Below are 17,096 nucleotides of genomic sequence, written 5' to 3' on the forward strand. Positions count from 1 at the left end.
TCACAGTTCCCTCCCTTGGGGATTCATGGGACACCAGTATATTAAAGGCTCTGAAAAGTCCTGCAGTAAAGAGAGCAGTTTCTCGGTGGTACCCAAACTAAAACCAGTTCCTTTACTCAGGAACTCAACAAAGGTATTCACATACCCATCTCAAAAGACGGAGTGTGAATCTAGCCACCTCCTAATTTCACCCATAGAGCCTTATGTTTTGGTGGACTACCTCTTAAATTTCACCAAACACCTCGGTTCTGCTGAACACAGTCTGAGCAATGCTGACCCAGAGTGCTTTGCATCCATCGAATCATAGCATGGTTGCTTTTTGCTCTTCCACACACTTCTCATTCCCCCTGCTACCCCCACTGTAGGACTCCAGTGCTTCTAACTTGTCCCTTAGACCTGCCCTATTCCCCTACTGGTTTGTGGGCTTGTGTGTCCCTAACATCGATGGAAGTTCCACTAGGGCAAAAGCCATGTCACGTGTTCCTTATTTCATGTCTCCTATACCTTCCAGCACAGAGCAGTGCTGTACTGAGCAGAGCGAAGAAACTCCAAAGAGGCTTTCTGAGCTGAACTAAATTCAAGTTCCCTTTAAATATCATTTAAGAAAAAAGTACCACAGTAGTATGGGGACCAAGATGATGCCTCAAAGAAACTACCTCTGTCTCCCCATGATAATACTTATTTTTATCCATCATTTATTGAGTGTTTGGTAGGAATGCTGGCTAAATTCTTAAGATGCAATATCAATCTTCAAAGCAACCCCAAGAGGTGGGGCTACTATCATCACCTACGCTGGAAGGTCAAGGGCCAAAGAGTTGAGAATGGACTGTCCTGGGGCACTGAGAAGACCAGCAAACAGCATCACATTCCTCAGGAGGAGCTCTGGGAAGAGTCAGAAGGGCTGCCAGGCACAGAGAGGTGTGCAGAAGGAGCTGTCTGGTCGCCAGACTCAAGCTTGTTCCAGATGTTGCCTTTTCCTTTTAAGTTCGGCAGATGATTGGGCTCTGCACCCAAGAGGAGAAACAGATGCCAGCTTCAAGTTTCACAGCAAGACGCAAGGCCACATCCTCCTCCCACATCCACCCCAGCCTTGAACAGACCCTAAGGATGAGTACTTACCCACGAAGTACTCCATGAGTGAGCATGGTCCCTCACCCCCGAAGACATGCTCTCCACAGGAGATCATCTATCTGGGCTCTGATGGCCCCTGGCCTGCCGGGCTGCTGCCTGTCCAGATGCTCTAATGTTGATCTGGCCTCAGCTCTGGCCTAACACAGGCCCAGGGCTGGGTATGCTCAGCTCCTAGCTAACCAGAAAACCCTTCAAGGTTTTCCTGAGTGTGCCAGGAGCTCAGGACAGAAGTGGCCTTCAATACCAGACAGAAGAGTTTGGTTAACAGGGCACCTTGGTGTTGAGGGTGATTCAGGCTTGAGGAGGGGTCAAATGGCAGCTTGAAATAAACCAGAGCAAGTAGGCCTGAAACAGCCAAGATATTCTACAGGTGCCTGATGAAAGGACACCACGCATGAGTGGGCAGTGACAGCCCCATCGCCATCCCTAAAGGAAGTGGGCAACCCTCAGTTACCTCAGCAGCCAGAGCGGGATTACTGGGGACCCCTCCCTCTGCTTTTACGCTACCAGTTAGCATTGGGGCACCTACACTGTGCAGGCACAGAAAAGCACTTCACGTGCATCCTCTCATTTCCACCTCATAATAACTCTATGACACAGTGACTGTAACCCCCATTTCACAGATAATAAAACTGCAGCTTGGGGATGTGAGTGACCTGCCTAAGACCACGGCGAAGAAATGGCAGCTCTGACACCAAGGTCCACACTCTTAACCACCTGGCTCTGCTGCCTCTACCCGATTCTACTGAACATCGTGGCACCCCAAGTGGTGCCCCTGGCTGGCCACCAAGGAGACGTCAGCTCCCTGCTCCAGAGTTACCTGTTCCTAGGTGGGCCCTGCAGCTAGCTCTGCAACTCCTGAGCATCCAGACCCCTCCTCATCTCTCCACCGGGGCCTTCTCACGGGAGGAGGCCTGGCCCAGCCATCTCAAAAGAGCATTGTGTGGCAGGCACCCCACCACCATGCCTGCAAGTGTGTAGGCCACCTGTAAGAGAAGAAAACAATCCCTCCATAGGGCCCTTCAGGTGACAACTGGACAAGCAGGGCAGCTCTGGTCAACTGGTTAACAAGCATCCTCCAGGAAATGTTTTCTGAAACCTGCTCCCAGCACATGCAGTCCTACCTCATCACTGCCTTTTTCTTGCCTGTACCTGCCTCTGGACAAAGCTCTTTGGGCTGGGGGGAGGTCTTGTTCTGGCTTATATCTCAGCACCGGACACACCGTAGCTCTCAATGAGGACCTGCGGAATGGGTGGTACTTCCTTCAGATGCCTTGTGTTGGAGCATGATGTCTGGGCCACATCCTTGACTCGGCCCTAAGCTGCATGAGCGTTGCTCTCCTGGCTTCTCCCAGCTCTGGGAAGAGGCTGGCACCCAGCAGGTGCACTGTGCGCAGGTGAGTGGGTGGCAGAGCCCCTTTCCCAGCCCTCGCAGGGCTGGTTGGCACCGTCTCCTTCTCCAGGTCTCAGCTGATGTCTCCTCCTCAACGAAGCCCTCCTGGGCCACATCATCACCTGGGTCCCTCTGTCCTGTTTACAGCCTCCACAGCACTCAGCACAGTCAGTAACCATCTGGGTTGGTTGGTTCTGTCTCCCAGACTAGACTGTGAGAGCTCCACAGAGCAGAGACCATTTCTTCCCCAGTCATCCCTGTGCACTCATACAGAGCCTAGCACGGTCAGGCACACAGCAGGTGCTCAGTAAGTATGTGGAATGGGTGGGAAAGGGTCTTCAGTGAAACAAGAGCAAAGAGCGAGAGCGAGCTGGTCCACCTTTACTTCTCTCTCAGGGACCAAAACCAAAGTTCTGAGCAGGCAGATGCCCAGGACTTCCCAATATCCACGTGCTCCCACATCCCAGCCCGAGGGGCTCAGGGCAGATCACCGCCTAAGAGCAGTGAGGGTGGGTGTGCAGCACTGTCCTGATGGGTGGAATGGAGCAATGCTTCACTGGATGTGGCCCCAGAACTCAGCTCCTGTCCCATCAGGCAACCAGACACAAGTGACCACCAACAGTGATTGAGTATAGTGCTCAGGACGTCCCTCAAGGCCCATCACACAGACCAGGTACCCAGTCGGGGGCAGGCACTGGGCAGCAGTCACATAATGACTCAGCACTGCGTATAGGCAGAGGAAATGGCTCAGATTCAGCTAATAGCTCTGCTGGAAGCACTTGGTAAAATTTAAAAATATATATTACTCTTTAATATACAGGGGTTAACATGGCTAACGCCAGAGTAAGGATTTGCCTTGAGCGACTTGGCCAGCTCTAGGGCTGGGCTGCCCTGTCCCACCCCTCTTTGGGACCACTACTGCACCTATGACAGCCAGAGACAGGCACAGTTGGTGGGGAGGGTGCAGGGTCTCAAGGTCCGTTCCCATGAGAACGGACCAGCTGACCTGGCCTTCATGAGCACTGCACTCAGTTTCAGAGCCAGCCAGGCATAGACAAGGAAGACGTACAGATTTTCTGTGCGGCACGGACAGTAGTTGCCTCAGACATGATGGGGCAGTGGTATCCCCCCACCCACGCCCTGCTAACTGAAAAGAGGAAGCTTGACAGAAGAAATGAACCTGCTATTGTACTTGACCTAATGAAGGTATCTATGAACACCCCAGTGTTACTCCAGTGCCGGGGGCATCATAGCATTCGGGAACCAGGAAACACCAGCTGGCTGGGTTTGCACATCATGTCAGCTTTCCCATTATACTCAAACAAAGCCCCTCTCATAGCAGCCTGGAGTTGGTGAAGCAGGGACTGCTGTCTCCATTTGATTTGTAAGGAAATTGGGGTCCAGAGAGGTTAAGTGACTCTCTCTGGGTCACACAGCATGTAAACTGCCGGGCCAGACCTTAAAAATGTTCTCCGAGTCCTATCTAGTGACGTCTTCCCTGGTCTCCCTGGCTGACTGCCTGTGTTATACATGGTTTTCCTGGATGTGACACATAAATTCTGGGCTCTGTTTCCTCATCCACATAGTGAGAAGAATTAGGCCTACTTCATGCTACCAGCCATGCCACCTACGAGTCTCTGACAAGCAGAGGGTCCAAGTTCCAAATATGTGCAAAGGCCTCACAACTATAACCCCAATTACTTTTTTCGCCTAGACTCTTTCAACAGAACACAAAAAAACTCTATAACCCTCATGGCTGTGTTCTCTGTGGGGGAAACCTTGGTGTTGTCTTATTGAGAGGCCTGGGATAGCAGGAAGTGACCCAGCTCTTCTACTGCCTAACCACTTCCGTTTGGAAGAGGCGCCCTGTCTTGTTGAGTCTCTCCTTTCTGGCTCTAGGGAGGCAGCTGCCCCTGCCTGCCACCTACCCTGATGGTGTATGGAAGCAAAAAGTGGTAAAAGCATTACAAAAGGAGAGCAGGATGTGCATTCCTTCTCAAGTACTTCCTAGTTATATGTGACCCTAGGCAAATTTTTTTATGCCCAGAGGTTGGTTTTCTCCTTACTAAAAATGGGGGGTGGTATCCCTGCCCAGCTGGCCTCCCACAGTTTCCATGGAGCCACCAATAACATTATATCTGGGAAAAGGACCAAGGACGCCCCTGAAGGGATGGCTGATTCCAAGACTAGGGCAGGGGAAGGTCAGGGGGAGATGAGACTATCTCATTATGTTGCAAAGCAAGGAAATGTACAGAAACGGATGGAGAGGGGGCAGAAGGACACAAAAACCAGCTTGAAGGTCAAATTTGAGACAATGTGACCATCATAACGAGTAATGACATGATAGTGTATAACACACTAAATTTTAAAAATCCATGAACCAACATTGATAGAACAAAAAATAAAAAGAAGGGAAGGGCAGAAGGAAACCTTTTCTTAACAGAAGAATGCCGACTAACAAATGTAGGAAAAATAACAGAAATAGAAAAATCACTATTTTATAACCGTCATAGTGATAACAGATCCACGTAAGATCATCAAGGAATGCTAAAGCCAATGGGTGACAGATTGTGATCCAGAATGTGCAGAAATGCACAGATACCACCTTGATCGAATGACTAAAGCAAAGATCACTAATGACAGGACAAACCCACAGCAGGTACCTTCTGACACAATGCCAGAGAAGGACCCAACATCCCTTACGGAATTCTCCTACCAAAACATTTAACCTAAATCCAAGCCTTAGGCCAACCCAGATTAAAGGACATCCTGCAAAACAACTGGACTGGGCTCTCCAGAAACGTCTCCAGAAACTGGACTGGGCTCTCCAGAAACTGGGCTCTCCATAAACACACACCCGCGCGCGCGCGCGCGCTCACACACACACACACACACACACACACACACATATACACAGGGTGGAGGGAGATAAAGCAAGTGGGGCAACATGTTAACAACTGTTGAATCTAGGTAAAAATGTTCACTGTACTGTTCTCGTAACTTTTCTGTAGGTTTGAAAAATTTCAAAATAAAAGAAATGAACAAGGTCCTCCTACCAATCCTTGGAAAGCTGTGGTGTCTGCAGTGACTTGGGCACACTCACCTGTCAGGTACTCCAGGACGGCGGCCATGTACACAGGCGCGCCCACTCCGATCCTGTACTTGGGGTGGCCTTTCTTGATGTACCGCAGCATCCGGCCCACAGGGAAGATGACTCCTGCCTTGGCGGACCGGGAGGTTTTGGTGGACTTCTTCTTCCCACCCCGGCTGGACATGGCGGTGGCCCTGGAGATGGATCAGTAAACACACTGTGGAGGCAAGAGACACATGGGTCAGGATTACTGGGGACAGGGCATCTCCCCTTTCCCCATGCCTCTGGCCCCTGGAAGAAATGGGTTGTGCCAGCAGATGCCACTGCCTGCAGCCGCTGAGCCCCACAAGCCCAGTTTCTGCATTCTGCCGGTGCGCTTCAGCCCTGGAAAAGAGAACGGCTTCGCTTTTCCCGTTTTATACCATGACATCAATTTTATCGGCCACTTCCATATAAACGTTACTCTGACAATGACTGCTCTTAAGTGCCTCGCCTTTATGCCACATGACGTAAAAGAAAATGGGATTTCTTGGCTACAATCTATACGCTTGTTTAATAATTGTATTTTCATACACTTGAGACCAGGGCTGATAAATTTGCTGAAGCCTTCATAAAAGAAAAGAAAACTATGTCACCTGCCCCTAGAATGAAGATGTAAGGCATATACCTAGGTTCTCTGATGAAAGCAGTACCTCTGCCTTAAGGTCCTTTATTGTGAGAGGCAAGAACAGCTCACAGGAGTTCAGTGGGCAGCCAGCACCTTCAACTACTTCTGCAGCACTGCTTCCTGCCACCCCTGCCCAGGCTGATGTCCCAGGCTGCCCCTGGAGTTAAGAGGCCCTCTGAGCACTTGCAGACTGCTAGACAGGCCTGTCCTTAGAGAAGAGGGAGGAGAGTTCTTCCTTCCTTGGCCCCCACCCCCCCCATCCAAAATGCCCCTCAGTCCGAAGGATCCCCCCTCTTCAACACCTACTGTGGAGTCCTCTCTTTTCCACCCCGACTGTGCCTGGATCCAGGTCACCACTATCTTAACCAAACGATCACAAACATCTCCTGAAAAGGTCTTCTCACCACAGGCCACACTCTAATCTACCTGCCCTCCACTGGCTGGGCTATCTCCGTACACACAAATCTGAATACGCCATGGCCCAGGTCTTAAAGCTTTCCCTGCTGCCACAATTCCCAAGATAAAATCAGGACCCCTGGACTGTCACGAAACGCCCTAGAAATCTAGGCCTGGCACCCCCATCTAGTTTTACCTGTGCTTCCTTAGGTCTAAACGCAAACACAGGTAGTGTCCCCAAATGCCCTCCTCCACCGTGGCTGTGCCTGTTAGCCAGGACCTCCTTTACCCTTCATGCTTCTTTTCTGCCCTCTGCCAACCCCTCCCTGAGTGCTCCATCCTCTGGGCTCCTATGTGCTTCACACCACAGCACTGACGTGCACACGGCCCCGCCCCACCCCGCCGTCTCTCCCATCACACTGCAAGGTCTCAGACGGCTGCCCCCAACTGTATACCTAGTGTAGCACCACACAGTAAGGTCACAAATGTTCACTAAGAGCATTCAAGTCATTCATGCATTCACTTCAGGAATTATGCTGGGGAATGGAGACAGCAGTGCACGAGACTGATGTGGTTCCTGTTCTCCCAGAGCTGGTGGGGAAGAGAAACAATAAATAACCCGACAATCATTTAAATGGTAACTGTGAAAGGCCAGTGCAGGGTGCTGGGAGAGGGGCTATGCAGAGCCCTCAGCCTGTTCTGGGGCGTCAGACATGCCTTCCCTCGAAGTCACTGATGCTCAGACCACTGAATAAAATGGGCAGGTCTCTCATCTTCTCGTAAACTGAGGTCAGGCTCCACGGTGTGTGGGCCCCGCCAGCTGCCACAGCCCATATCTCTATGACCATGGAAGCCACAAAGTTACGAGTCCCTGTTACTCTGACACCCGACCCTACATTCAAGATATGCATGGTCTATACCTAACATCAGTATGACCCCCAAGATCATCTCAGATCACATGCCTGACAGAGAGATGGCCAAAACAGTAGAGAGCAGAATTCCTGGACACTCTGGGGCAGCTGTGCTGACTGGCTCACCAGAATTAAGGGGGCTCAAGGCCTCTGTAATGAGAACCCTCTATTTCACCCTGTCAAGGGGGGCACCAAGTCTTAACTGTTCACTGAGCGCTAAAGAGAGTCCCAGAAGGGTCTGGTTTTTCTGAAACAATTAGTTGGCTCCATTTCTTCTGTAATGAGCTCTATTTTAAAACATTCCCTGCAAACAGGTGCCCATGCTCACTCTGAGCAGGAAATGGTATGTGTACACGTGTGTGCATGTGTGTTCGCAGGGAAAAGCTGTAACTGGGCTCCTAGCAGTCTTCTGCTTTAATGCAAATGTGTTTCACAGACCAACCCCATTCCTTTGGCCTAACAGCTTTTACATCTGAATGCTTCCCCCCTTCCAGAAGGAGAAGCCTGTTCTTATTGGAGCACAGACTCCAGCTCTGTCTACAGGCGGACCTGTCTGGGTATGTTTGGGGCTGCCTTTGTGGGAATGGGACAATCTCCTGTCCCAGAGAGGAGGCACTACCATTGAGGGATCTGATGGGTCCTAGACACGCTTATTCTTCAAAAGTAAGGCTCCTGGGGTTTCCCTCTGACTTGAGTCAAGAGTCTTAGTCGACATGCTGGTGACTCCCAGGTCCCTAACCCAGTGCACACCTGTTTGCTGAGCCCCAGAGCTCTGTTCTAACTGCCTGCGGCAGGGTCCACTTGTTAAGTCACACAGGCAGGTGAACTCCTGGGTTTCTCAGCCCCAGCAGTGGCAAAACCATGCATCAAGCTGCCAGGCGGGAGTCACCCTGTCCCTGTTTCTCTGCCCACCACCACAGCTCCCAGTCATTAGTGAGGTTCCACGGAGGCTTCCCTAACTTCTCAAGCCTCTTCCCTTCTCTTCGCCCTCCCTGCCTTGGTTCAGCTCCCACTATTTCTCACCTGTTCTCCCCAGCACCAGTCTCTCTCCATGGACACCAGAGGATCTCTGCCCACTTTGCTGGTTCCCCATCACCCTGAGCCAGCCACAAACAGCATCCTTCAACTACTTCTGCAGCACTGCTTCCTGCCACCCCTGCCCAGGCTGATGTCCCAGGCTGCCCCTGAATTCCTGACCTGTGAAGCTGTGTCCAGAATGTTTTTATACACGCTGCTTCCCCTGCCTGAAACACCCTTTGCTCTCTTGCCAACCTGCTGAACTGATGCTCACACAACCCCTCTCCTCGGTCCTGACCATGGAATTGCTCACTGCTCTGTGTTCCCACAGAACATACCCCGGCACATATCTGTGTGCCTGCCTCCCCAGCTCGACTCAACCCGGAGCTACTCCATGCCAGGTGCTGTAGTCAACTCATCTGTAGCTCCCCAGGTCCCAGGAAAGATCTTAAACATCACTGCCACTCTGCTGATAGGACATCTTCACGTCTTATTTGGAGTCAGGCTCCTCTCTGATAGAGCAGCCCGAGTTTTCATCCCCTCCCCAAGGGGCCTGTCCTGAAGGGATTCCGTTCCTCTCCCCTCCTCATGTGCTTCCTGCACTTCTAACTATAAATCCCCAAGCTGCAGGCACAGCTCTGAAAGAATTCTGACTGAGCCATGCAGCCTCATGACATCCAGTAACTGTGGTGGTTTTTAAAACGTCATTTGGAAACTGACGTGCAATCTCCAGATCAACCAATCAACGAACACGCTGGGTCCGTCCTGCTCTCCAGAGGTCTATGGGATGCGGGGCAGCTGTGGCCAGGCACCAACGTGGGGGGAGAGAGTGGCTGTGACAGAAGTGGCTGTTGAGCACTGTGGTTAATAACTCGAATTCCAAAGTCAGACTGACCTGATTCAAGTCACAGCCCCACCACTGAAAGGCTATGCGTCCTAGGTTAGCTGCTGAAACAAATAAACGCCCCCAGCTTACTTCTCACTTGTGGAAAGTCCAAAGTGGCTTCCATGACTGGCTGGTGCTTCTCTGCAGGATGATTTGTGGATCCAGACTCCTCCCACCCTTCAATGCACAATTCAGGGTTTACTACCGGAGGGAAAGGGCCATGGAGGACAACACATGGGGGCTTTCAGAGGCCAGGCCTGGAAGTGGGGCACATCACCCCGACTGTGATCCACCGACCAGAATGTGGTCACGTGGCCACACCTAATTGCAAGAGATTGGGAAATGGCCTCCAGCTATGTGCTCGAAGAAAAGAGGAAACAGCCAGTCTCTGTAACCTGACAAACCAACTTGAAAGCTGACCCGTTTTGAAACCAGGGTCTGAGCGACCAGTCAAAGCCTACTTTGACCCATGTCCTGTGTCTAGCCTTTTCTGAGAGACGGACAGTCCTACGTCATGGAGCAAGTGGCTTCTTCTGCATTCACCTTCTCTTCGGGGCACTGAGCTTGCCCACAGGAGAAACAGCAATAATACCTTATCGAACTAACAAAGCTGTGTCCTTCCTTCCTGGACTCGTCCACCAGGGGGGCACCCTGTTAGCAAACCAGAAGCCCTCAGCCCTGTAGAGGGCCCCACAGGCTTTGAAGACAGTGATAGGTCTTCAGGCAACCCTGGCATTTGTTCGTTACTGAACATTAGCTTGGCGGTCTTTTTGACTGTTATCAGGCCAGGAAACGAAAATTCTGTGGTTGGTCCTGAAGGGATCTCTGTGGTCTTTATCTCTGCAACTCCTCCAACAATCAATCATTCACAATAGACATGAACCGTGTTTGCAGAAACCCAAAGTTCACACAGAGACACACTGGTGGAGGGGGCTGTAGAGGGAAGAGCCAGGCTCGGGTGAGAAGCAGGTCTTTGATGACAAGCCCCCCAGCGATCGAGATGAGACCGCGACAACGTGATCTGTCCTCAAAGCACAGGACAAATGAGAAGCCTGGCTGTGAGGATTCCATGAATAAAATGGACACGAAAACAAGGAGGAGGGGCAACAGAGTTCAGGAGGGGAAACGGCCACCCTACCACACCGTTCTATTCCTCACCAACAGGGCACCCTGCAAACCACCTTCATTCCCACTTCCACCCTTCGGCACATGCCACTCGCTCAGTCTGGAACACTCTCTCCAGCCCTCAGTCTGGGGCAATCCTACCTAGTGGTCCCAACATGTCCTCTGGCGATGGAGACCCATTCCTGCAGTGGCTGTGCCGTGTGGCCTCCAGTCCCAGTCTAGTGTGGAGCAGCCCCACGCCCAGACTCTAGCTTTACACGCAAGGTCCTGCTGACCTCCAGCTCATCTCTCCCTGTTTCCAGCAATGAGGGCTCCACCAGGCTGAATCGCTCTCAGTTTCCTCAGTAGACACTCCTGAGGTGGCCCCTGAGCCCAGCGAAAAACTCCTTATAATGCACCTCAGCCACCACGGAAATATGTTCAACTGCTTTTCTCAGTCTTATATAAAGTGCTTGGCAAGTGCAGTTTCCAGCCCCTCCCTCCAACATGATTGCCACTCGGGATCCAACTTACATAAACATTCTAAAGCCAACTATCCCACTCTTAGCACTTGTTACACTGTATCACCACTGCCTATTTCCTTGTCTGTCTTGACCGCATGCACCAGGCTGCTCTGCTCACCACTGTATCTCTAAGAACCTACCACCCAGCCACGTTCCTGAGAGGCCCTCAAATGCTGGCTGGGTTGGGACTGATTAGTTACAGTGGATGGGGTTCTCCTGACCAAAATGAGGGCAGCATTTCCAAAGGCCACAGGACTCAGAGATGTGGCAAGTGAGACACCAGTCCGGGACCTTCTTTGGGACCATTCGTGTGGGAGCCCAGACCCTCAAAATTCAGGGAGCTTGTGGAGCTACCTTGGGGATTCCCAGGAAGGGAACACTGCAATTTCCCCGATGGCTGAGGCTGGAGCCTGCAGAGGCCTTCTGACTCCCTGACCATCCTATGGCTCCAGCAGTCTCTCTTCTTGCCATAAGATGGGCACCGTAACACAGACCAGAGGAAAGTACTGACCTTCCTCATATCTGTAAGACACTGACCTCTGTAAAAGATGCAGCATAGAAAACTTAAATAATCAGGACGCTCACAAAACCATTGGAATGGTCAATGGTGAAGTCTTTTATTTTCTAAGCAATGAATGTGTGCATATTGATCTTGAGCAAAATATTGATTAGAACGGCTGGGGGGCTGCGAGTCAGACAGCCCTATCTCCAGCACCTGAGGATGGAGCAATCTGAGCTATCAGCGCTCAAGTCGCTGTTACAGAGCGAGGACTGCCCCATCCATTCCCTGCAGCTGGATAAATGCCCACGTGTCCACATGCATTTGTCACCTTCCCATCAACTCCAATCACAAAGGCAAACCTGAGACACTTAATTCTGAAGCGCAGGACACTAATCCTGTTTACTGCATTCTCTTCCGTTTACTCCTATCGTACCAAATGATTAACGGTGTTGTTGCTGTCATGTCCCCAGAGGCATGTGGATATACTACATAACTATCACTCACAGAGCAGGGGTTCACAAGCTGCACTCTGATTGGCTCAGAACAGAGACTTGGTCTGGTACTCTGGCCAATCAGGAAAAACATCTCTCTCCATTCATAAAACACTAAACCATAAAATGAGGCGGATGATTAAAGAACTTACAGTCCACCCTCAGTGAACCAAGGGACTGCAAACAAGGAGAGAAGGATAAATTGAGACAGTAAGTAAACCCTAAACCACACATTTTGTTCCAGCAGATACTACTCTCCTCATGTGTTAGGTCTTTAATGGCGGGAAAAAAACAAAAGCTGAACACAAGTGTTACTCACTACAAGCAGGTACAGTTAGCAGGAAGCTAGTCTGGAATTAAAATCTCACCTCTGCAAACCCACTCCATGATGTGCTTCCTGAGTGACACTAAAGGAACCAGCACTATTCTTCAACAACAGTAAGCCACTGTCTGCCTGCTTCATAAGGACATTTTCCTTCAAACCTCCTCTCCCTTTTAAAGGTTGTGCGAAACTCAGAGAGTATCACTCCAATGGAAGGCCCTCAGAGGAAAATGTGAGCTTCAGTAGGGCAAGACCCTGGTGAGGCTTGGCATCTAGAAGCTATTCAATATTTGCTGAACTGATGAAGCATTCCCAAAAAAGGACATCTGACCACATCTTCCTCCTACTCAGAGCCTTCAAAGGCTTGTGACTGCTCTTAGGAAGAAGTTTAAATCCTTCCGTGTGTTTCTGATCAGGATCCTCTGTGATTTGGTCTGTTTGGCCCTCTGGCTTCACCTGACTCCCCTCTAGAATCCAGCCATCTTGAGCACTCTGGCAGTTCCCCCATACGACCTCTGTTCTCATTGTTCTCAGACTCTGCACATGTGGGGCAGGTCTCAAACGCTTGTCCCCACCTGCCCTCCTTTGCCCAGCCAACTCTTACTTGGCCTTTCCGTGCCTGGTAAGGGCTTGCTCCTGAATAGGCTACTGTCTGGGAGCTGCTATGGGATCTACTGTGGCCTCCTGTACTGACCCTGCAATGGCTGCTTGCCTGCCTTCTCCTCCTCATATCAGCTTCCCAAGGATAAGAATTGGGCATCTCTTTTTTTTTCCTTCTTTACTAGATTACCAGTTTATTAAACTTGGAACAGCCTGATGGAAGAGATACATAGGGCAAGGTCTGGGGAAGGGCATGGCGCGTCCATGCCCTCTCCAAGTGTGCCACTCTCTCCAAACCTCCACTTGTTCACCAACCTGGATGTTCTCTGAACCCTGTCCTTTGGAGGTTTTATGGAGGCTTCATTACATAGGAGGCACGACTGACCAAATTACTGGCCACTGGTGACTGATTCAACCTCCAGCCCCCTCCCCTCCTGGGAGGTGGGGGGACATGGCAATACTGGACATTTCTTGATCAGGTTCTGTCCCTAGTGCCTGACCCTCAAGAAAATGATTCTCAAGAAATATTTACCGAAAGCTGCAAGACACTGATCTGGAAGGCCTGATCCAAGTTAACAAGCTATACAACTCTTTGGAATGAAGAGCTGACGCACTTGGGCTCACTCATAAGAGCTGGGGTGGGGCCCAATGTATTTCTAAACCTACAGAACTTGGGAAGGACCCATAAGACAGGTATGGGCCCCACTGAGCCCTGCCCCTTCCTAGTCCATGTGCCAAGAATGGGGCTCTGAAAAAGCTGACATAAACCCAAAGGCACACTCAAATGAGAGCTAGAGGCTGCTGAAATTCTGATGAACACCACATATAGATTCTTGTTGGGTTTTGCCAGGTTGGGTTTTCAGTTTATGCTTCTGTTTATTTAAATAAAGCTCCTTTAAATGGCTTGGGGCAGCATTAACGCTGAAGCTATTAAAGGCAGGTCTGAGAATACATGTATGTAGTCCAAGTCTCTCTTGGAAGGAAGGGATGAGGGATCTTCCAGAGATCTGCTGCCTGGAGGACCAGAAGAAATGTTAGATTGAGACGTACCCCTCCCTGACCCTGGCCCATTTGGTATAGACCAAGCCAGTGACTTATAGTTGTGTAGAGTGTCATGTGTGATGTTCCAGACAACTCTTAACGTTTAATAAAATGTGAGCCATCCCTTCCTCATTCTAAAGGCCCTCCCTGCCTCAGACAATTTTCACATACTTCAACCCCTTCCCTCCTACTAAACGCCTTTATCTAGGGATCAGCATTAACAATGGTAAGAGATTAAAACAATAACAAAGTGGAAAGATTTCCCACTCTCCTCCTAAAACTAGAGTAAAGAAAAATTTAAAGTCTTGAGGATTTAAAAAAAGAAAGAAAGAAAAACAGGTTGAAAAACACATTTATCCTCATCGGGTAGTCTCTTGTACAAGACTGAGATGCTACTGCCCAGCTTTGGTTAGTTGTGTACAATGGGTATTAATTCCAGTTGCAGGCATAAGGTGTCCATTTCAGAGCTAATAACTCCTCTGAAAGCAGACTAGTAACCGAAACGTGGCCATGGATTCCATCTAATTCACAACTAGAGTCTCCCACTCAAACCTAAAACTGTTCAAAATTCCCTGAGTCCCTAGAGCAGGAAGTCTTGTAACAAAGCACTTTCCCCCCTCTTTAATGATAAAACCTCAAACCACAAGGGTAGAAGAGAGAAGCTAGCAGAAGTGCCCCTCTAACTGTCTATTCTTATATGCTGTTTCTTGGATCATTAAAGTCTTACAAGGACTTCGTGGTAATTTTAATTATTGAATTTAAGGCTTGTCTCAGCTGTTTGTATCAATACATAAGTCTCTTACTTTCAAACTCAGGAATATTTTTCTCTAACATCTTGTCTAAAAGAAACTTCCAAGCAATCTACTGACAAGATCCTTGAGTGATCTGTGATCTCTGCAGGAGTGGAGGTGGGGCGCGCCATTCCGCACACCTGTTGTCAGGTGGCATGGCCAACAGCATCCTGCACACTCACCTCCTCACTCCACCCCACCCCCAGCGAGTCTCTTCCCTCCCGGCCTTCTCCACCCGAGGAACCTACAGCCTTCCAGCCTTCCGGAGTTACCTTTAAAAAAAACCTCCCAACCACAAAGCAAACAAAAGGCCGGTCAGAAGACGAGCGAAAGCTGCGGGGGTTCCCGTGGCCCCTCTCCAGGCAGTCCCTGAACAAACCCCTCCCCGCCCCTGCCTGGTTGCAGTCCCGCAAGTATCCCCCAACCCCCCACCCCACCCTCACAGCAGATACCAGCCAGACGCCTACACCACGGCCACCTGGGACTCGGGCCCCACTTATTGTGCCGGGGCCGGCAACTCGCCGGCGGACGGGCGCCTCACCAAGTACAACTCCGCGCACAACAGCTCCCGGGCGTCCAGGCCCAGGCCGACCGGCCAGCTCCCCGCCGCCTCCCGCAGCCTCGAGTCCAGCCCGCCCGCCCCGGGAAGGGTCGCCGGGGAACGGGCCAGGGCTGTCTCCTGCCCACAAAAGCGCCCAGGCGCAGGCAGAAGGACGCGGTTCTAAGAGAAGTTGGCTTCCGGGTTTGCTTTTTGAACAAAACCAGAGGGACTCCCGCGCGGCCGGGTCAGGGCCTGGGAGGGCGCCGTGCATGCGCGAGGCCCCGGCGTGGGCCGCGCTGAGGCCGGCGGCCCGAGCGCGGCCGTGCGCCGCCCGGTACACGCCAGGCCCGGAGGCTCCCAGGCACCCTCGGCCGGAAGAGCGAGGCGGCCGGACCCGGGCGGCGGGGACGGGGCGCGCGGCGAGGGGGCCCGTGCGGCACTTACGGGGCGGCTTGGCGGCGGCGGCGGCAGCAGCAAGGTGTCTGGCCTGTGCCCTCTCGGCCGCTCGCGCCTTTTCTTCTCCGCGCTCCTGGCTGGCCCGCCCGCCTCCTCGCTTCCCGCCCGCGCGCCCCGCGCTCGCCCCCTCCGCCCGGCTCCGCTGCTGAGTGAACTGGAACCACTAGCCGCGGCCCCGGGATTCCCACAATGCACAGCGCGCCGCTCGTCACATCCCATCCCGTCCCCGCGCGTCCGGCCACCCCTCCCGCTCCACCCGGGCGCCCCGGCCTTGACCCTAAGCCCGCGGCTGCGCGCGCGGGGCACCCTCCGCGCTGTATTGCCTGGACGTCGGTGGGTCAGTCCCCTGGCCGCAGCGCGGTCCTGGCTCTGGCCCTCAGCCCTCGGTCAGCTCGCCAGGACACCGAACGCTGGGTCCCGCCCGAGCCGGGGACTCGCCCTGAGCTAAGTCCTGGGAAAGGGTCGGGACCCCGGCAGAGGCACTTCTCCAGCGCGCGTCCCAGCCTGTGCGTCTCGAGTGACACTTACTGAGCGCCTACTGAGGGGGGCTTTTGCTGCCCATCCCTAGAAGCCTTCCCATTAACGCAGGGAGGGAGGCACGACTGCTGTTACCAGCAAGCACTTTTCCCTCCCCAACGAATGCAAACCTCCCGCGCACTTCAGAACCTCCCGCTGTCTTTAGACACAAGCCCCCATCAAACCTGGTCTTCCCCACGACCATCTACTGCGCACCCCTGGGGTTCTTCATAGTGACCCCTAGAAGTCTGGATCTGCTCTGTTGCATGGAAGGCGTTTACTTCGATTCAGCAAATGTTCACTCTTGGACCCAAGTTGAGATTTACTAATATAAACAGTGATTCTTTATCATCACACACATTTTTTTTTTAACTGCAGACAAGCAGAAAGAGGGGCCGATGCAAAACTTATCTTGTATTCCTAAATTGGTTTTTGGCCTGAAGGCGTTAGTGACCCATCCCAAGGACTTAAATAGGGACCTTTCCTCTCCTTCTCTCCTCTCCCTCCACCAAAGTGTGGAGGGGGAAGCCACCTCGGCACCCAGCTGTGGACCAACTTTAGATAACAATACGTACCCTCCGCAGAGTTGTTCTGTGGCTGCTGGAGTTGGTGACGGGAGGTTATGAGTCACTGAAGACCCCTCCCTTCCCTCGGGCTGCCCCTGTAGCAGCTGGTGGTAACCTCCTCCCCTCACCATGATGCTTTACACTAGGCTT

At 51.8% G+C, this 17,096-nt stretch overlaps 1 protein-coding gene across 9 annotated transcripts in view; it reads right to left on the minus strand.

Moving 5' to 3' along the window:
• The window catches only part of MACROH2A1 (macroH2A.1 histone), an 80,312-nt gene extending 64,290 nt beyond the window's left edge, over nt 1-16,022 (minus strand). For 2 of the 9 annotated variants that reach the window (XM_019924457.3, XM_033853196.2), the window contains exons 1-2: nt 15,853-16,021; nt 5,628-5,832 (exon numbers count right to left, since the gene is read on the minus strand). In XM_019924457.3, the coding sequence (XP_019780016.1) occupies nt 5,628-5,799 (172 nt within the window). In that variant the 5' untranslated portion in view covers nt 5,800-5,832; nt 15,853-16,021. Of the gene's footprint in view, nt 1-5,627; nt 5,833-15,852 lie in introns of all 9 variants that reach the window. The other 7 variants (XM_033853194.2, XM_033853195.2, XM_033853192.2 and 4 more) reach the window with 7 other exon arrangements.
• Between the last annotated feature and the right edge of the window lie 1,074 nt (nt 16,023-17,096).

Source organism: Tursiops truncatus, chromosome 3 (assembly GCF_011762595.2).
Source record: "Tursiops truncatus isolate mTurTru1 chromosome 3, mTurTru1.mat.Y, whole genome shotgun sequence".
Classification (NCBI taxonomy): Eukaryota; Metazoa; Chordata; class Mammalia; order Artiodactyla; family Delphinidae; genus Tursiops; species Tursiops truncatus.